Raw genomic sequence first — 20958 nt, 5'->3', positions numbered from 1 at the left:
CCCTAGTACAGCAATTACTGTGACATAATAAGCCGCAACTGGAAGCGTAGAGATAAGAGGTCAAGCGCCTGTTAGAAAACTCGAGCAGAATTCGTTCTCTTCCGTCTCTTTCTAATTACGTAACGCAGGGAAAGAATGGGTGACCAATCAGGAACCCCGAGAGACTCAGCTCTTTCTGTTCCGCCCTTCCGTAACGTGTTTCGTTCTCGCGTTCTGAGAGGCTCTCGCTAGGCGCAGCGACCGGTTTCCGTGGCAACAGGAAAGCGCGGGAATTACAGATTAATCGAAACTGCGACAACGCTGTGTGAGCTTTCCTGACCAAGGGCGGTCCGGGGGGTTTTTCAGAGAACTGGGCCTCTGGGCCCGGGAACCACAGACGCTTTGCTCTGGGTAAAGGTGAGAGAACCTGGGGAAGGGAGAGGGGCCCACAGGGTGCTCCGGGGACAGGCAGTAAACAGGTGTGGAGACAGCAGGGGAGAGGTGACTCCTGAAGGCGAAGCAAGATGGGTGTTATCTGCCAAGGGGCGGGCGGAAGATGGAACCTGAGAAGCCTAAGACGTTGAATCTGGGGAAATCGTGGGGAGGGGGTTAATTTGTGGGTCACTCGGTCGGGGGGAGGCGCTGAAGATAAGGGAGGGGGCAGGGTGTCTCCGAGGGGGAATCCTGATGGTGGAAACTGGAATGGGTCTTGAGGGGGACATCATGGTATACAAAGATGGGCTGGTATATGTAAGATGGAGACCCAGAGGGAAAACGGGGTGCACGAATGTGTCTGGGAAGAGGAGGAAACAGAATTTTGTGGGAGGAAGAACCGTTAAGAACTGGATTCATAGGTGTTTCTGAGAAGGGACAAGAAGGAAGTAGAGGGGCGAGCCTCCCTAGGCACATACGCTGCTGGCATGGATGTGCCTGAGGAGGATCCTGAGATGAGTGCAGGCCAGTGGGAAACACTGGGGAAGGACAGGGGTGGGGAGCATTGGTTAGTGTTGATTTTGATTTTAAGCGAGAAAAAGAAAACAGCCGGGATGATTGGAGAATTAGGTGGCTACCACCACTCACCCAGTCAGTCACCCCACTGTGGCTTTCCCGTTCTTGGAGAAAGGAAAAGACCAAAAGAAAGTGATTGGAGGCTAGATGTGAAAAAATAGAGAATTTAAATGGTCTTAATTACAAAAAACTTATAGAATTTTTTAAAAATAAGGTTTTTGTCATTAGTTCTATGGTTGATCTGATACTAAAGCATTCCAATCTTAAATGGCACTTAATGGAACCAAGCTTTTAAACCTTTTAACGTGATTTATTTACATATATATTTAAGTTCATGTGTTAAAGTTCATGGGAACAGGAAGAAATGGATTTTTCTGCGGATCACGTTGAAGAAGTACAAAATGTCCTTAATGATATGCAGAAAATCTTAGAGTGTCCAATCTGGTAAGTCAAGAGTTTATTAATTTGAGATTCTTCCTTATGTCCGATGCAAATGAATAGAATTGACCTTAGATAGAAGGAGAAAAAATTATAATTTTTTTAAGATTAAGCTATTAAAGTTGCTGCTTTTCTTAACTGAAGAGCTTTAGGAATATAAGAAATTACTCCTTTTTCTCCACTCTAACCTTCCCTCTCTGTCACCTCAACACACACAGCCCCCTGTCTTGAATGTCCACAGACTGTCTCGATTGGCTCTATATTGGGGCAAGGATCTGGTTTGGCTTAAGTGGCATTTGGGCATTTCATCCATCTCTACAACCAGCTTGATCACTTGGGATGGACATAGTTAATAACGGCAAAATAAAATCACAAATGCTTGGTGTCAGTGAGTGGGTAGGTCTTGGGAGAACCTTTGGTGGAAACTAGCCCTATACTATATTTAAATAAGAATACTGTGAGTCCTCAAAGCCTTTAGCAAGTTTCTTTGACCCCACCCCCCAGATTTATTCATTTATTTAAAAATTTTTATTTTTTATACAATTTTTAAAGGTTAATCTCCATTTACAGTTATTCTAAAATATTGGCTATATTCCTCATGTTGTATAATACATCCTTGTAGCCTATCTTACACCTAATAGTTTGTACCTCTCACCCCCCAACCCTATACTGCCCCTCCCCCCTCTTAGACTTTTTGAGTGAGCCTTTGTTTCCTTCATCTACAAAGTAAGGAGGAGACTAGAATAGTAAAGGTTTTTTTTAGATTGAGGTGTAATTTACATACAGTGAAATGCAGAGAGCTTAAGTGTACAAGTCTATGAGTTTGGGCAAGTGTATATATATCTGAGTAACCCAGTCAAGATATAGAACATTTCCGGGCTTCCCTGGTGGCACAGTGGTTAAGAATCTGCCTACCAATGCAAGGGACACAGGTTCGAGCCCTGGCCGGGGAAGATCCCACAAGCCGCGGACAACTAAGCCCGTGCGCCACAACTACTGAGCCTGAGCTCTAGAGCCCGCAAGCCACAACTACTGAGTCCACGCGCCTAGAGCCTGTGCTTCGCAACAAGAGAAGCCACCGCAATGAGAAGCCCACGCACTGCAACGAAGAATAACCCCCGCTCGCTGCAACTAGAGAAAGCCTGCGCACAGCAACGAAGACCCAACACAGCCATAAATGAATGAATGAATGAATGATATAGAACGCTTCCATCACCCCAGAAAGTTATCTTGTGTGGATTCAGGAGCTTTTAACTTGCTGACCCTCCACAACCCTTGGAGGCCTATAGATAGAACTGTATTCTTACATAATTGTTTCTTATGTAATTTTATATTTTGTATTTTATATATTTAAAAGCATTGCTCTAAGAAAGGGGTTCATGAGCTTTACCAACTGCCAAAGGGAGTCCATGGTACAACAAAGGTTATGAACCCCAGGTAGTCACTAGCTGACCTCAATGGTATCTCTTAAATCTATAAAATAAATTAAAAACCATACCTCAGAATTTCTTGGTAAAAAGCCAGAAAGGCAATTTAGGAGGATTACTGACTATCCTCTTCCTTCTGTTCTCTTAATTCTGGTCATTCTGGCCTCTTCAGTGCTCTTCAGACATGCGACATATTCTCCTGCCTCTGAGCTTTTATGCTTGCTACACCCTCTGCCTGCAACATTCTTCCCCTGGTAATTGCATGGCTCACAAATCTTGATTGAAATACCATCTTTCAAAGAGGCAGACAGTCCCAATTTAAAATTGTAACACTCCCACCCTCAACACATCCCTTATCCCCCTTGTTTTCCATAATGCTTATTTTTTACATAACTTAAAACTATCTGACATTCTGTATAATTTATTTATCCTTTTTCTCAACCCCCACAGAATATAAACTCCCAAGGGCAGAGGTTTTTATTTGTTTTATTTACTTCATATCTTCAGTAGTTAGAACAGTATCTGGGACATAGTAGCCACTCAGTAAACATTTATTGAAGGTATTAAGTAATAAACTAAATTGGTTCTTTGATAATTTAGTGGTTTTTAACATGGTGATAGTGGTGGGTATTCAAAAAGTAAACTGAAAAGTTTTACCTTTCCTTTGTGCTTAATGAAAGTTATTTTTCATATTTGGAGTCAAGTAAATAAGGTTTTTAAAAATGCAAGTTGTGTTTTCAGAGAGAAACAAGATTTATAAGTAACCTACCTTCTGCTCCCCCGCCTCTCAACATTTCAGCTAAACAAGAACCAAAGCTAAATGAGCTTTACAGCTTAATGTATGAAACATCAGAGCCAGGCAAGCAGGAAATGACAATTGGAAAAAAAATTGCTTTTGAAAAAGCATAAAACTTACTCATGATGATTATAAGGAGTGATCAAAAAGTCCTTAATAATATGACATTTGGGTCCATTTATTTTACATTTCCATGGGACTCAGTCATAATAATGTAATGTTCTTTCTCATTCTGGCAAAGTAAACCATCAAATGAAAAACTCAGATACATAAAAATTAAAGATGTGAGAATGAAAGTTAATGTTAAATTTTTATTTTCAGTCAACTACTGTGTATTTTCCAGCTCCTTATTTATTAATTTTTTCTATCTGTTTTTTTTTTTTTTTTTTCCTTTGGGCTGCATTGGGTCTTGGTTGCTGTGCTCAGGCTTTCTCTAGTTGTGGTGAGCGGGGGCTGCTCTTCCTTTTGGTGCACGGGCTTCTCATTGCAGTGGCTTCTCTTGTTGTGGAGCACAGGCCCTAGAGCGTGGAGGCTTCAGTACTTGTGGCATGTGGGCTCCGTAGTTGTGGCTCGCAGGCTCTAGAGCACAGGCTTAGTAGTTGTGACGCACGGGCTTAGTTGCTCCGCAGCATGTGGAATCCTCCCAGACCAGGGATCAAACCCATGTCCCCTGCACTGGCAGGCGGATTCTCAAACACTGTGCCACCAAGGAAGTCCTCAATCTGTTTTCTATTAGAAATAGACCTGGGTTTTTAAACTAAGACTGTTCTTCCTGGTTGTTAAACCTTAAACTCATACCTAGTTCACTTTTTTTTTTAACATTGCCTAGAACAGTACAATTTGCAGTTAATGTCTTAATAAATGATTCCTGACTGTGAATGGAAACAATGTTATTTATGGTAACTATAGGGTAGGTTTCCAGCTTCTTTGAGGTCTCAAGCTAAAATTCCTTCTCCTGGCCCCTGAGTCATTATTGGCATTTATTTCTGATAACTGGTAGTTCTTTCTAACTCTTTACACATGAATATACAAATTCTTTGACTTTCGAAGAGTTTGCTAAAATGTGTATCCCAGTGGGTGGTGGTTGTTTTTTGAACATAACCTAGCTTCTTTCTCCAATCACTTACCATCTTGGAAGCTCTAAATATAAATATGCAGTAGGCCTAAAATATTTCCTGGTTTGAAAGGTTTTCAATATTTGAGTCACTTTTATTTTATTCTTTATTTATTTTCAATATAAATTTATTTATTTATTAATTTATTTATTTTCGGCTGAGTTGGGTCTTTGTTGCTGCGCACGGGCTTTCTCTAGTTGCGGCGAGTGTGGACTACTCTTTGTTGCGGTGTGCAGGCTTCTCATTGCGGTGGCTTCTCTTGTTGTGGAGCACAGGCTCTAGGCGCAGCAGCTTCAGTAGTTGTGGCACGCAGGCTTCAGTAGTTGTGGTTTGCGGGCTCTAGAGCACAGGCTCAGTAGTTGTGGCGCACAGGCTTAGTTGCTCTGTAGCATGTGGAATCTTCCCAGACCAGGGCTCGAACCCGTGTCCCCTGCATTGGCAGGTGGATTCTTAACCACTACGCCACCAGGGAAGTCCCTGAATCACTTTTATAGTAAACATTTACTTTCATCAGGACCTAGAAGAGAACATTTTAATTTTTTTCTTTTCATTCCCATTCTCTCTTCAAGCTTTTCCTTCAACAGTAATTACTTTTTTATGTATTGGAGTTTTCATCTGTTCAAAGTTTGTGTTTACAGTATGTTTGTATAGCTTGGTTTTTAATTACTATACTGAAATATAATTATCTCAGAATTGAGTCAGTGGTGAGAATGAAAGCCATCTGGTATCATAGCTAAATCCAACTTCTCTTTTACTGAGAATTTCTTTTGCTGTCTAGCGTATCTGAAGAATAGTGATTTACTAACAAATCAGGGTTTTCTTTGTTTTTCTTTTTAAAATCACTTTCAGTCCCAATGATAATACTAACATTGGTACAAGTCATCTCAGGTTGTAAACATTTTCCCAAGTAGCATTTAATTTTATTCTCAGAATAGCCTCAAGAGACTGGTAGAGTGGGTGACCGAGAAGGAAACTGAGGTTCAGGTAGAGTGGTTGGCCTGAGATCACTCTGCTAACAAAGAGAACTGTAGTAGAAACCCAGTCTTCTGACTTACTCTGGTATTTTTCTTTTCATTGCCCTGTGCTGCGTCAGAAACCCCATGATTGCGAGAGTTGTGTTACCAAACCCTTCATAAGGAGACTATTGTCCCCCAGCTATTCTTGTGATCCTTTTCTAAAAAGTTAAACATTTAATGAACCACATTCCTATCACATACACAGGTTACCTGTTCTTTGATGTCTTGCCTGAACTTTACCAAGAATCAGTTTCTGAAACTCATTCAGAATAAAAACTGAAGACTTAAAATAGCCTGTAGGTTCCTACATGCTCAGGCTCCCACCTACCTCTCTGACCTCTTCTACTAGTACCTTCCCCTTGATTATCCATCCTAGACCTTGGCCTACTCGGTGTCCTTTAAAAACCCCGGGCATGGTCCTGCTCAGAGTCTGTCTTTTCTGCTCCCTCTGCTGGAATGTTCTTCCCCCAACTGTTGCACAGCTTGTTTCCTCACATTGCTCAGCTGTCTGCCAGTGTCACCTTCTCAGTGAGGCCTTTCCTGAACACCCTGTATATACCCTTCCCCCCACACACTGCACTCCCTGTCCCCTTACCTTGCTTCATTTTTCTTTTTAGCACTTATTCCCATATATGTTTGTTTCTCAATCAACTGTCTACCACAACTAGAATGTAAGTTCTGTGAGGGCAGGCTTTATTTTGTTGGCTGCTGTATTTGCATCTCCAAGAGCAGTGCTTGCACATAGTAGATGCACAATAAATACTTGTTATGTTAGTAAATGAATTAATCTCAGGAGGGCCTTGAGATTTTGTGGTTAGATGGGTAGGGATGAGAATTTGAGTGATGTATTTTCTTTTCTGGAGATTTTAATATTTTTCTAAGTTTATTATTTTCTAAATTTTCTTCAGTGACTACTTATTACACTGTTCTTACAAAGTAATCACAAACCAAACATCATGTACCTCCTGAAGTGATGTAATAAAAGTACACAGAACTATCTCTAAAGTGTTCTTGCCCAAAAATTGAACCCAATTTTGACTGAGCCTGTAGGTCTAGTTTACAGGAAATAGACGTTAGAGGGGCAAGTTAAACCACATCATAGGGTTATAATCAGCAAAATCTAGAATGTGGGAAATTCTAGAGGTCAAATGACCTAGTTTTTAAAATAAATGACGAGGTAAAAAAAGAGTAGAAATCTGTAAATGAGACTTGAGGTATATCAACCAAATGCAATGTGTGGATCTTATTTGGATCCTGATTTAAATGAATTTAATTATTAAATTTTTATGAGACAGTGAAGGAAATTGGAACATTCGTTGTATATTAGATGATACTAGGGAAATTATTTTTTAGGAGTAATAATGGTTTCATGGTTAAACTAAAAAAGTCTTTATCTTTGAAAGATATATTCTGAAATATTTATAGATGAAATGCTATGACAGCTGGGATTTTAAAAAATATTTATTTTATTTATTTTGGCTGCGCGTCGGGGCTTAGTTGCGGCACGTGGGATCTTCGTTGTGGCATGCGGGATCTTTTTAGTTGCGGCATGCAGGTTCTTAGTCGCGGCATGCAGGCTTCTTAGTTGCGGCATGCACGTGGGATCTAGTTCCCCCACCAGGGATTGAACGTGGGCCCCCTGCATTGGGAGTGTGGAGTCTTAGCCCCGGGACCACCAGGGAAATCCCCTGGGATTTATTTTAAAATAATCTTGGCTTTGAGTGTATTTTGGTATGGATGAAATAAGATTGGCTGTGAGCTGATAACTGCTGAAATTGGGTTATGGTACATGGAGTTCATTTTACTGTTTTATTTGTGTAAATGCTTGAAGCCTTCCATATTAAGAAATAAAAAATAGGGGCTTCCCTGGTGGCGCAGTGGTTGAGAGTCCGCCTGCCGATGCAGGGGACGTGGGTTCATGCCCTGGTCCACGAAGATCCCACATGCCGCGGAGCGGCTGGGCCCGTGAGCCATGGCCGCTGAGCCTGCGCGTCCGGAGCCTGTGCTCCGCAACGAGAGAGGCCACAACAGTGAGAGGCCCGCGTACTGCAAAAAAAAAAATAAATAAATAAAATAAAATAAATAAAAAATGAAAAGGCAATCACATGCCAAAAAAGTGCTACGAGGGAATTCAAAAGAAATACAAGAAGTTTTTGTCTTTGTGGAGCTTAAAGTTTAGTTAACATATAGGATGTGCACCCACAATGATAGCTCAAAAAAGGTATCAGTGAAAACTAATATGAAATAATATCAGCTAATTTTTTAAATGCTAAAGATAACATAGAATGTAGAAAAGAATGATATATTCTGTTTTGATGTCTGAAAGCTCAGTGAGGGTAAGGATCATATTCTTTGCTGTATTTTTGGTTCCTAGTACAGCAGACATTTAATAAATATTTATTGAATGAACTTAAAGCCTTACTTTGACTAGTTATAGCAGATTAAAGTTGAACTTCTTTATTAAGAATTCATTTATTCATTTATTTTTAAATGAATTATTGAACCTCATTTCTCTTCTTTTTTTTTTTTTTTTCCCTACCCTTCTAGTCTGGAGTTGATCAAAGATCCTGTTTCCACAAAATGTGATCACATATTTTGCAAGTAAGTTTGAATGTTTTATGTGGCTCCATTATTAGCTTTTGTGTTTATCCTTCATAACACAGGAAACACCTAGCTTTATTAAAGCTTTAGCTTCTTCAATTATGTGAAAACGAATCGTAAGTTTTTGTAGCCATAGTTTGTGGTAAAATATTGGCATATTTATCTAGTGGGATATGAAATCACTTTGAACAGCTGTTTGTTTTTTGTGTCCATGGGTGAAAGAAGATTGCAAGCAGTTACGAAATAAGCAAATTGTGTTTCAACTGTCCCAGTTTCTCCTTTCTGTTCATTTCTGCATGTCCTTCTGCTCTCTGCCCTCTAAGGTTCAGTGTTTGCCTGCTTCATAATCCTTGTGAAAATAGGAAAGGACCTGATATCAGTTTATATTTAGGCTGAAATTCATTCATACCAATGATTCAAGTTATATTTACATTTTTAAGGATTTTGCCCTTTGAAATGGATATGTTTCTTGATGGAATAATTTCAGAAAAAGTTTGGTAGGTAATTTTGTGGAACAGGGGGTTTTCTCCTTTCCTTGATGTTAAGCTATGATTGCCCTGAATGCCAACTTATTTCTTTTGAAGCATTTTTTTCTTTTTTAATTGAAAAGGCAAGCCATGTCAATGGTAATGCATTTACTAGCATAAATGATGCAAAGTATTTTTCCCTCCTACCTCAAACCCCTGCCTCTCCCTTCTCTCCCCAGAAAAAAACCACAATTATCAATTTCTTACGTATCCTCTAAGGAAGTTTTAGATTCAAGAGTTCGTAACTTGGGATTCATGAATGGTTTTCATGAATTTCCTAGAATTATATTGAATTTTAAGCTCAATTGTATTAAAAATATGGGCCTGTGCAGTTTTCTGGGAAGACAGTTCATAATTTTCATCAGCTTGGAACGTTTCTGTAACCTAGAAAACATGAAAAGCTTCTGCATTAAGGATAATGAGGGCTGGCTGAAGCTGGAGGAAACCTGTTCCCTTTGGAGGGATATCCTCTGAGCACAAGTCTGCCAGCTGGCCAGCCCCTTCCTTCCTCTGAATTTTACCTTCTTGCTATTTATCTGTCCCAACAAGGATCCAGAGCCCATTTCCACTGTCACCCCTTTTCCAGGTCACGCCACTGGCCTAGATCTGTTCCCAACAGTTTCCTTCTCATTCTTCAGGCCCTTCTCCCTGGTCAGGTGTCATGGCAGCATGGCTTTATCTCTCCTTCAAGAATTTTTAGTTTTGTGGCCTCTAGAGGGAAGCTTCTGAAACTGTCTGTGGTATAGGGCCATTTTCTTTATAGATCAGTACCTTTATAAAACAAAATTTTAAGGTCCCACTATTTAAAAGGTTACAGATAGCTGAAGACTAACCTTTTAAATGCTGGGACTTTCACTGTTTCTTGACAAGAATCTTTCTGAAATGTACTGTATGCTTTCCTGTCCCCTTGAATAATGAACATACGGTATTATAGTGTGTAAAGAAGAGATTAAATTATGAACATTCATTACTTTGAGAGCTTGTGGAAGAAGGCAGTTTTACAGGCAGAGGAAATAATATGAGCAAAGGTATGAAGAGAAGAAAGAATATGTTCAGGAAAAAGAAACTAACTTTTCATATACATAGAGGAGTTGTATTAAAAAAGGAAGGAGCCCTCAGAGGGGAGATGATATTTGCAAGAGAGAAAGATCCAAGAGGAGGCAGAGTGATTGGAACTAGAGAATGGATGCTAGAAAGAGAAATAGTTGTTATTCAGTGAAGTTGGAGGTAAAGACATCTGTTGAGATTGAGAAGGTTAAAGTTGGCAACTGGAGGAGAGTGAAAAAGGCTTGCAATTCCTAATATGGAGGATAAGAAAAGCAGAATAGCCAGGCTTTTTTTTTTTTTTTTTTTTGCGGTACGCGGGCCTCTCACTGTTGTGGCCTCTCCCGTTGCGGAGCACAGGCTCCAGACGCGCAGGCTCAGCGGCCATGGCTCGTGGGCCCAGCTGCTCTGCAGCATGTGGGATCTTCCTGGCATCGGCAGGCGGACTCTCAACCACTGCGCCACCAGGGAAGCCCTAGCCAGCCATATTTTAAGTGATAAGTTAGAATTAAAAGTTTAGTATAATGCCTGTGTGATAGATCAACTTTTTCATGAAATATCTTCTGTAATACCTTTATAGTCTGAATAACACCTTGATCTATATGATAAGAAAGCTCAGAAAAATACCCCCAAGCATTAATTGTATTTTCTCAAGGTGAGCTCTAATTGCTAACGATAACGCAGCTTTATTGACCGGAGTAAGCCTGTAGTTCTGAAATCTTTCATGAGATATACAGAAAGTACAATGGTACCAGTTTAGAAAATATTACTTAGGCCATTCATGCATTAGCTTGCAGCTTCCAAACAACAGATGAAATGTGTAATACTTTTTGAAAGATCTAGACCACATTGTCCAAAGAGATATAATCTGAGCCATATAAATCTAACTTAAATTTTCTAGTAGCCACATTACCGAAAGGTTTTTTTATTTCATTATTATTTTTTTTGGCGGTACGCGGGCCTCTCACTGTTGTGGCCTCTCCCGTTGCGGAGCACAGGCTCCGGACGCGCAGGCTCAGCGGCCACGGCTGAGCTCCGTGGCACGTGGGATCTTCCCGGACCGGGGCACGAACCCGTGTCCCCTGCATCGGCAGGCGGACTCTCAACCACTGCGCCACCAGGGAAGCCCCAAGGCTCTGTTTTTTTAATCAAACCTCTGGTTTGTACTTTAGTTCCAGCAATTAAGAAGCTACCTTTTTAAAAAATTTTTACTGGAGTATAGTTGATTTACAACATTGTGTTAGTTTCAGGTGTACAGGAAAGTGAATCAGTTACACATATACATATATTCACTCTTTTTTAGATGCTTTTCCCATACAGGCCATTACAGAGTCTTGAGTAGAGTTCCCTGTGCTATACAGTAGGTCCTTATTAGTTATCTATTTTATATATAGTAGTGTGTATATGTCAAGCCCAATCTTCCAATTTATCCCTCCCCCACCAAGAAGCTATCTTGAGCTCTTCATCTGGGAGATTCTGCCTAGGTTCCTTGCCCAGTATCCCAGTCCCCTGAGTCAAGGCTCTTGTCTCCTAGGGATGAGAATCTTACCACTAACCCTCAGCCTCCTATGGCTGGGTCCCTGCTACTTTTCTTCCCTTATAACTACCACCCTGAACTTCTCATTTCTGCTGCTAGACTCCTGAGAGACAATGTTCAATCTACTCGCTAGATTATCCATCTCTTGCCTATTTCTGGACCTCTGACATACTGACCTATTACTAGATTACAGAATTCCCTGGTGTCATGATCTAATGTATCCAGCCGTGAAACGTCCCCGACACTGACTCATCACTTATCTGGATCTCCTCAGTTAATTGACCCCAAGACTTGCCTTACTTGGTCTATCTGGTCTTTAAACCTCAGCCTTCCTTGGTCTAGTCCCTCTTAGTATCCTCCATATAAGTGTATGGAAAGGTTATCATTCCAGAGCACTGCTTCTCAAACTTTAATGTGCATAAGAATCTCCTGGGGATCCTGTTAAAATGCAGATTCTGATTCAGCAGGTTTGGGGTACAGCTGAGATTCTAGGAACTTCCCATGTGATGTGGTTGCTACAGACCCATGAGTCCCACTTTGAGTAGTTAGTTTCTAGAGCTGTGTTGTCCAATACAGCTGCCACATGTGGCTATTGAGCACTTGAAATATGGCTAGTCCGAGCTAAAATGTACTGTAAGTATGGAAAAACACAAGCTTTCAGAGACTTACTACAAACAAAGAATGTCAAATATCTCATTAATATTTTTATATTTTGAAATGATAAAATTTTAGCCATAATTGGGTTAAAAATATATAACTATATTAATTTCACCTTTTAAAAAAACCTTTTGGGGGCTTCCCTGGTGGCGCCGTGGTTGAGAGTCCGCCTGCTGATGCAGGGGACACGGGTTCGTGCCCCAGTCCGGGAAGATCCCACATGCCGCGGAGCGGCTGGGCCCGTGAGCCATGGCCGCTGAGCCTGCGTGTCCGGAGCCTGTGCTCCGCAATGGGAGAGGCCACAACAGTGAGAGGCCCGCATACCGCAAAAAACAAAACAAAACAAAAAAAACAGAGCCTTAGGACTTCCCTCGTGGCGCAGTGGTTAAGAATCCGCCTGCCAATGCAGGGGACACGGGTTTGAGCCCTGGTCTGGTAAGATCCCACATGCTATGGAGCAACTAAGCCCATGCGCCACAACTGCTGAGCCCATGTGCCACAATTACTGAAGCCCACGTGCCTAGAGCCCGTGCTCCGCAACAAGAGAAGCCACTGCAATGAGAAGACCATGCACTGCAACGAAGAGTAGCCCCCGCTTGCCACAACTAGAGAAAGCCTGCGCACAGCAACAAAGACCCAACACAACCAAAAATAAATAATTTTTTTTAAAAAGAAAAGAAAACAGAACCTTATTTATACAAACTGACAAGGTTTGGTGGGACCAGCAACATAAGTGGATGCTGAGACGCTAAGCTGTGGAGCTCTCAGGGTCTTTATTTCCTTTAACAAGGGACCATATTTGTCTATTATCTTAGCTCTGTTGATAGTAAGCCAGGGCACCCAATATAACTGAAGGTAGCCAAAAGTCAGCTTGCCTTTATTTTGCTTGTACTTAGAACTATTAATTCATTGCTTCCTGCCAGGATAGACTTGGACAAGCAACTCAAAATTAGATGAGTTTCCATAACTTGTTAAACTGTTCAGGGTGTAGATGTGCTCAAAAATCAGTACTCTGAAAAGTCTCCCAAGTTTGTTTGTGGCACTGTGATTTTACTATTCTCCATCAGCGTTTTCTTAAAAAGCTGAAGCTGCCCTTTAGAAAACATACTGCATTTTCTTTAAAAATGTATTGCCTTTCCTTAACCATTGGGCTTTAGAAACCCAAGAATCCCAAAACTTTTCTTAGACCTTTTCACTAAGAACCTTTTGTAGAACTTGTATATGTGTTTTCATTTAATTAGTGCATCACATAGATTCCCCAGGGTTCTAAAACAGAGTTTAATAAATTCTTCTGAGCCCTGAAAGACATGCCACTGTTCTGTTGATCTGTCAATATTTTCCTTAGCTCAGTCTTTTCAAGTCATGTACAAGTTTATTTTCTCTTTTGAGTTTAGTTAATAACCTTTATGAGTTTGTTCTTTTTCTAGCATAAAGAAAGATTGGAACTCATAATATCTTGGTTGATTTCTACGTATCTGGTTCTCCTGTGTTACTTATGTAATTATTGTACAGGCTGCAACATCTATAGCTTGGCTTATCACGCAGTATCTTAGCTGCTGTATTCTGCAGTACTATGTTTAGGGAATTACCTCCCTACCTCTACTCTGAATTGTTGAATTGTACCATTTGCCAGTGTGATGCATTGATGCCTCCTAGAGCCATTATGGTAGAGTGCAGGTAGTATTTGCATCTTCTCAAGGAGTGGTAGCCTCTATTTTGTGGCTCTTTAAATGGACTTTATGGGACTTCCCTGGGTCCAGTGGTTAGGACTCTGTGCTCCCAATGCAGGGGGCCCAGTTTCGATCCCTGGTCGGGGAACTAGATCCCGCATGCCTCCCGCATGCCGCAACTAAAGATACCACATGCCGCAACAGAGGTCCCACACACGGCAACGAAGATCCCCCATGCCACAACTAAGGCCCAGCACTGCCAAATAAATAAATAAATGTTTAAATGGGCTTTATATACAGAGCAGGTAGCTTTTTGATACCCCTGTCCCCTAAACTATAGAATTGTTGTCAAGTGCAATGTGGTAGTTCAAGCAACTATACAAGTGAAGAAGGACCCCTGGGTCTCCTTGACCAAACCTACCTACATTTACTTTCTCTGGTGGAAAAACCATGGGCTTTGCTACAGTTCAATCCTAGATCGAGTATCACCTTTACCACTTACTTGATTACTGTATGATCTGGGACAAGTCTCTACTGTAAAATGAAGATAATACTTTAGGGTTGTATAGACTGAGAGAGAGCAATGCATGTTAAAGGACCTGGCCAGTAAAAAGTGCTCTCTAAGTGCCTGCTGGCTCACCATTCCCACTGCCTTTTCAGCTCCCTAAATCTTCTTTCCTGGCTCTCTTCAATGTCGGTATCTTCTCTACTCCCTTCCCCAGTCACCTCCCTCGCCATAATATTATGTCCTTTATAATAGCAGGGATTTTGTTTTCCTTTTCCACTGAATTTCTCGCATCTAGAACAATACTGCACATGTAGTAAATACTGGTTGTATCAGTGAATCACTGCTTTTAATAATCATCACCACAGCTACTTCTGCTCTCTTCCCTTTTTTCCATTCTACCTCTCTTGAGTCTTCTTTTGTCTTCTTCCTATGGGAACGTTGATCTTTATGGACACCACCAGCCAATGGGAGCAGTATTTTCCTTTCTTAAGAAAGCTGACTCAGGACTTCCCTGGTGGTTCAGGGGGTAAAACTCAGTGCTTCCAATGCAGGGGGCCCGGGTTTGATCCCTGGTTGGGGAACTAGAATCCCTCATGCATTCTAGAACTAAGAGTCCGCATGCCACAACTAAGAGTCAGCATGCTGCAGCTAAGAAGCCCGCATGCTGCAGCTAAGACCCGGCGCAGCCTAAATAAATAAATGTTAAAATCTTTATTTTAAAAAAAAGGAAGCTGACTCTGAACATGTTGCATATGATTTTCAAGTCTTCTTAGCCATATTCAGCGTCTGAGACAAAGAAGAAAATTGTTCTTTATCCAAAGCCATTCTAAAACCCTGAATGAGCCTCCTTCATTCCTTAGATGTCTAGTGGGCAGCTTGGTTATGCCAGATGCTCTGTTGGGCATTGTGAATATAAAAAGGAGCATGTTTTCTTCCAGCCTTGAGGGGTTTTGTTTTGGTTTTTATTTTATTTATTTATTTATTTATGGCTGCGTTGGGTCTTCGTTGCTGTGCGTGGGCTTTCTCTAGTTGTGGTGAGCGGGGGGCTACTCTTCGTTGCGGTGCACGGGCTTCTCATTGAGGTGGCTTCTCGTTGCGGAGCATGGGCTCTAGGCGCACGGGCTTCAGTAGTGTGGCATGCGGGCTCAGTAGTTGTGGCGCACGGGCTTAGTTGCTCTGTGGCACGTGGGATCTTCCTGGACCAGGGCTCAAACCTGTGTCCCCTGCATCGGCAGGCGGATTCTCAACCACTGTGCCACCAGGGAAGAAGTCATGTGTACAAATTTTATGTGGGCTTATGTTTTCATTTCTCCTGGAAAGAAACCTAGGAGTAGAATTGCAGAGTCTTATGGTAACTCTTTGTTTAACATCTTGAGGAACTGCCAAACAGTTTTCCGAAGTGACTGCATTGTTTTATATTTCCACCAGCAATGAATGAGGATTTCAGTTGCTCCACATCTTCGCCAATACTTATTATCTGTCTTTTTAATTAGGGCCATCATAGTGGGCATAAAGTGGCATCTCATTGTGGCTTTGATTTCCTTTTTCCTAATGACTAATGATATCGAGCATCTTTTCATGTGCTTATTGACCATTTGTATATCTCCTTTGGAAAAAATAGTTCTTCATATCCTTTGCCCATTTTTTAATTGGGTTATTTCTTTTTTTATTGAATTTTAAGAGTTCTTCATATATTCTGGATACAAGTCCCTTATCAGATATATGATTAACAGATATTTTCTCTCCTTCTGTGGATTGTCCCTTCGCTTTCTTCATAGTATTATTTGTAACACCAAAGTTTTTAAGTTTGATGTAGTCTAGTGTACCCATTTTTTCTTTGGTTGCTTGTGTTTTTGCCATTTATTTATTTATGAAATCATTGCTTAACCCATGGTCACAAACATTTATAGTTTTAGTTCTTACATTTAGTTCTGTGATCCATTTTGAGTTAATTTTTCTGTATTGTGTGAGGTAGGAGTCTATCTTCATTTTTTTGCATGTGGATATCTAGCTGTCCCAGCACTATTTGTTGATAAGATTATTCCTTTTCCATTTAATTGTCTTGGTGCTACTGTTGAAAATCAACAGTAGCATAGATGTATGTTTGTACTCTCATTCTATTCCATTTATGTATATGTTTATCCTTATGCTAGTACCATGGTGTCTTGATTACTGTAACTTTTGTATTGAGGTGCTGAGTTTTAAAACTAATTATAATCATTTTACTTGAACCACTTACCATTTATGTCTGATTATGCAGCATGAAATAATTATGAGTATATCATTAAATATGCCATATTAACTTTTAATAAGTTTTATTTGATCATAACAGTAAGCCATATGCATGTAAGTTCAGTTTTCATAGATCTTTGCTTATATAGTTTGTTTTCTGATTATACAGCATCTAAAAAGAATTAAAGAAGGCCACTGGTTGTAATTCACCTGCCATTATCTTTAAAATGGCTCTTAAGGGCAGTTGTGAGATTATCTTTTCATGGCTATTTGCTTTTTGAATATTCTCTCTGCAAAAAAAAAATGTAACTTGAGTTGTTCTTTTCATTCTTTAAAATTTACAGATTATGTATGCTGAAACTTCTCAACCAGAAGAAAGGGCCTTCACAGTGTCCTTTGTGTAAGAATGATATAACCAGAAGGTATATAATTTGGGTAATTGGGAGGTTGGAAGTGACAACAACAGGAAAAAGTAGAAATTCCTTAATAACATAGCTGGTATTCCTATCAAACCACTCATCAGTAGAAAAATATATAAAAAAGCGTGTTTAGCTGACAGGGTAAATTATTTCTCAAGTCATTTTTCTGAAAATTTTACAGTACATCTGCCTTATACAGGTACTAGCAATTCATTGCCTTTTTCTAATCCTTCTATATGATGCAAGAACTTGCAGCCTTATCTAATATAGGACTGTACCACCCTGACCCCATTGTCCTGATCCTGCTTTTATTTTTCTTCCTTGCGTATATTTCTACTTATTTACACACACACATATGCAATGCATTTATATATCGTGTGTCCCTCTGGCCAGGATGTAAGCTCTATTAGGGCACTGGCTTTGTCTGTCTCAGTCAACACTGTTTTTCCAATGTTTGACACATAGTAGTCACTCAGATATGTCAATGAATAAATAAATTATATTGTCCTACAACTGTCCTAAACCAAAATCTCTCTTTGGACATTGTTATCTGTCTGTGATTTTGAAATAATGTAATCATGATTAGGCAGAAATCCCTGAGAGCTAGAAGTGGCAGTTTGGGTGGATGGGATTCAGATGTTAAGAATAATAAGTTCTCAATGCAATGGATTTATATCTACTGTGGATTCAAAGTACTATTATTTTAGATAGTTATAGGCTTTTGGTAAGTTTGAATGGCCAAAACAAATTATAAAAACAATCAATATGCTATGTGGTTTATTCTGCTGTCAATGATGTTTTGATTAGTGAAATGTCACTAATAGCTCTGTTCTTTTCATATAGTTATTTTTTTAACTGTTGCTACTTCTTTTTTTATTTGTTTACATGTCTTTCCTTATTTTAGTGTCCTTCAAAAGTTGGTAATCACTTGCTAAGTGTGTCTTTCAAACAATTTACTTTCAGAAGCCTACAAGAAAGTACAAGATTTAGTCAGCTTGTTGAAGAGCTTTTGAAGATTATTCATGCTTTTGAGCTTGACACAGGATTGCAGAGTAAGTGTTGCATGACCCCAGGGGCCAATGCTCAAGTGGCCATCTATTAAAATGGAAGTTTGTGGAATTATTTTATATGAATATGTGGTAAGACCTTTTGGTCTAGGTTAACTTTAGCTCTTTATCTGTAATCTTTTTTTTTTTTTTTTTTTTTTGATTTGCGGTACGCGGGCCTCTCACTGTTGTGGCCTCTCCTGTTGTGGAGCACAGGCTCCGGACGCGCAGGCTCAGTGTCCACAGCTCACGGGCCCAGCCGCTCTGCGGCATGTGGGATCTTCCCGGACCGGGGCACGAACCCGTGTCCCCTGCATCGGCAGGCGGACTCTCAACCACTGCGCCACCAGGGAAGCCCCTGTAATCTATTTTTTAAATCATTCCCACTGGTCTCACACCTTATTTTATCCATACTAAGATGCACGTTTTTTATTTGCACATCTCCAAAATTGGGAGCAATTTACCATCAATGGTGTGTCATTGTTTAATTTAGTGTTTTCTTTCTTAGTGGTACAGAAAATAATGGTGCATTTTATATCACTGGTATTTTAGTTTCAGTGAAATATGGTATTAATAGCAAATTTGTTAGTATTAAGGTGGGAAAAAAAGGAGTAGAAATAACTTTGGTCTGTGTGTTCGTTTCCTAGGAGTAGAACTTCTGAAGTTCATTTTTAAAAAAAGTATAGGCAACCTTTAATGCATTGTTTTAATATTGTACAACGAAGAGCATACACAGGCTTTCTCTTGGTTCTTTGCTTACAATTAATACATTTTTTTCTAACTGCAAAAATAATGTTTTCCTTTGTAATTCACAGTCGCAAACAGTTATAACTTTTCAAAAAAGGAAAATAACTCTCCTGAGCATCTAAAGGAGGAAGTTTCTATCATTCAAACTATGGGCTACCGAAACCGGGCCAAAAGACTTCAACAGAGTGAACCTGAAAACCCTACCTTGGTAAGGCCATTTTTGTGTATTCTGATAACATCTCTTTACTGAGCACTGTGAGTTGGTGAGTGTGCTATATGCTTATGGATTTACATAAAAAGTCAGTAAACAAGGGAAGATGGTAAATTAAGTGGCCAAACAAGAGTTAGAGGAGACGAGAGAAGGTCCCCGGTTTTAGTGCTTTGTTCATTCTGATGAACATATTTTTGTTCATATCTGTCTAAGATAGACACAAGGACACTGATGGTCAGCTTGCTAGTTTTTAAAATAACCATCTTATGGCAGTTCTCCAGGGACAAGGAAATTTATCTTCTATTTTATTTCCTCTGAAAAGTTGCCTGGAAAAAAAAAATCGGTTTTTAACATTTGAAAATTGCTTCAAGTTAAAAGTGTAATTGTCAAAGAAAATGCAGAGATTTGCACTGTTGTTATTCATATGTGAATGAATAATGAAGATCTTAAAAATAATAGTTCTCTGGTTTCCCTGGTGGCGCAGTGGGTATGAGTCTGCCTGTCAATGCAGGGGACATGGGTTCGAGCCCCGGTCCAGGAAGATCCCACATGCCACGGAGCAACTAAGCCAGTGAGCCACAACTACTGAGCCTGCACTCTAGAGCCCGCAAGCCTAGAGCCTGTGCTCTGCAACAGGAGAAGCCACTGCAAAGAGGAGCCAGCGCACCACAGCGAAGAGTGGCCCCCGCTCACCACAACTAAAGAAAGCCCATGCACAGCAAAGACCCAACGCAGCCAAAAATAAATAAATAAATTAGGGCCTCCCTGGTGGCGCAGTGGTTAAGAGTCCGCCTGCCGATGCAGGGGATACGGGTTCGTGCCCCGGTCTGGGAGGATCCCATATGCCGCGGAGCGGCTGGGCCCGTGAGCCATGGCCACTGGGCCTGCGCATCCGGAGCCTGTGCTCCGCAACGGGAGAGGCCACAACAGTGAGAGGCCCACATACCGCAAAAAGAAAAAATAAATAAATAAATTAATTAATTAATTAATTAATTAATTTAAAAAAATTAGTTCTCATAGTACCAGCATTCATTTTTCGGTAGATGTTGAAGGGCTTAAAAAGAAGAAGGAAAGCTTCATCAGAGCAAGGTCCCGTTTCTAAATATTCTCTCCTGTACTGAATATTCTTAGGCTTGCTGGGTTTTCTTTATTTTCATTTATCCTTTTTAAAAATTTACTTTGGGGCTTCCCTGGTGGTGCGGTGGTTAAGAACCCACCTGCCAACGCAGGGGACACAGTTTTGAGCCCTGGTCCGGGAAGGTCCCACATGCCACGGAGCAGCTAAGTTGGTGCACCACTACTGAGCCTGCTCTCTAGAGCCCATGAGCCACAACTACTGAGCCTGTGTGCCACAACTACTGAGCCCACATGCCACAACTACTGAAGCCCCCGCACGTAGAGCCCGTGCTCCTCAACAGAAGCCACCACAATGAGAAGCCTGCACACGCAACGAAGAGTAGCCCGTGTAGCCCCCGCTTGCCGTAACTAGAGAAAGCCCGAGTGCAGCAATGAAGACCCAATGCAGCCATAAATAAATAAATAAATAAATAAATAATGAAAAAAGAAAGACAAAAACAAAACCAAAAAGAAAAAAAAATGCTTTCCTTATCTTTAAAAATATTACACAGATAATACATATTTATTTTAGAAAAATTTAGAACAACAGAGAGAGGGGAAAAGTATTCAAAGCACACAAAACTCATACATTCTGGTGTGTAGTCTGCGAAGTTTTTTTTTTGAGGTGTCATAAATGTTAGCTAATTGATAATGATCTATTTGTTTTGTCCATGGCTTTGAGTTTCTGTTAAGAAAAAAAAAAGCACAGGACTGGCCAACAATTTGCTGATCATTCTTTACTGCTTAGCAGGAAACCAGTCTTAGTGTCCAGCTCTCTGACCTTGGAATTGTGAGATCTCTGAGGACAAAGCAGCAGATACAACCTCAGAATAAGTCCGTCTACATTGACTTGGGTAAGAGTCT

General features: G+C 40.5%; 1 protein-coding gene across 4 annotated transcripts in view; it reads left to right on the top strand.

Moving 5' to 3' along the window:
- The first annotated feature begins 244 nt into the window (after positions 1-244).
- Positions 245-20958, top strand: part of BRCA1 (BRCA1 DNA repair associated) — a 62986-nt gene continuing 42272 nt past the window's right edge. Inside the window, exons 1-7 of one of the 4 annotated variants that reach the window (XM_060080411.1) lie at positions 245-396; positions 1319-1431; positions 8327-8380; positions 16900-16977; positions 17938-18026; positions 18836-18975; positions 20846-20948. In XM_060080411.1, coding sequence (XP_059936394.1) covers positions 1352-1431; positions 8327-8380; positions 16900-16977; positions 17938-18026; positions 18836-18975; positions 20846-20948 — 544 coding nt within the window. In that variant the 5' untranslated portion in view covers positions 245-396; positions 1319-1351. Of the gene's footprint in view, positions 397-1318; positions 1432-8326; positions 8381-16899; positions 16978-17937; positions 18027-18835; positions 18976-20842; positions 20949-20958 lie in introns of all 4 variants that reach the window. The other 3 variants (XM_060080410.1, XM_060080413.1, XM_060080412.1) reach the window with 3 other exon arrangements.

The sequence above is a fragment of the Mesoplodon densirostris genome, chromosome 18, assembly GCF_025265405.1.
Source record: "Mesoplodon densirostris isolate mMesDen1 chromosome 18, mMesDen1 primary haplotype, whole genome shotgun sequence".
NCBI lineage: Eukaryota > Metazoa > Chordata > Mammalia > Artiodactyla > Ziphiidae > Mesoplodon > Mesoplodon densirostris.
Note: the sequence above shows the minus strand (reverse complement) of the source record. Positions and strands in the feature narration are given on the sequence as shown.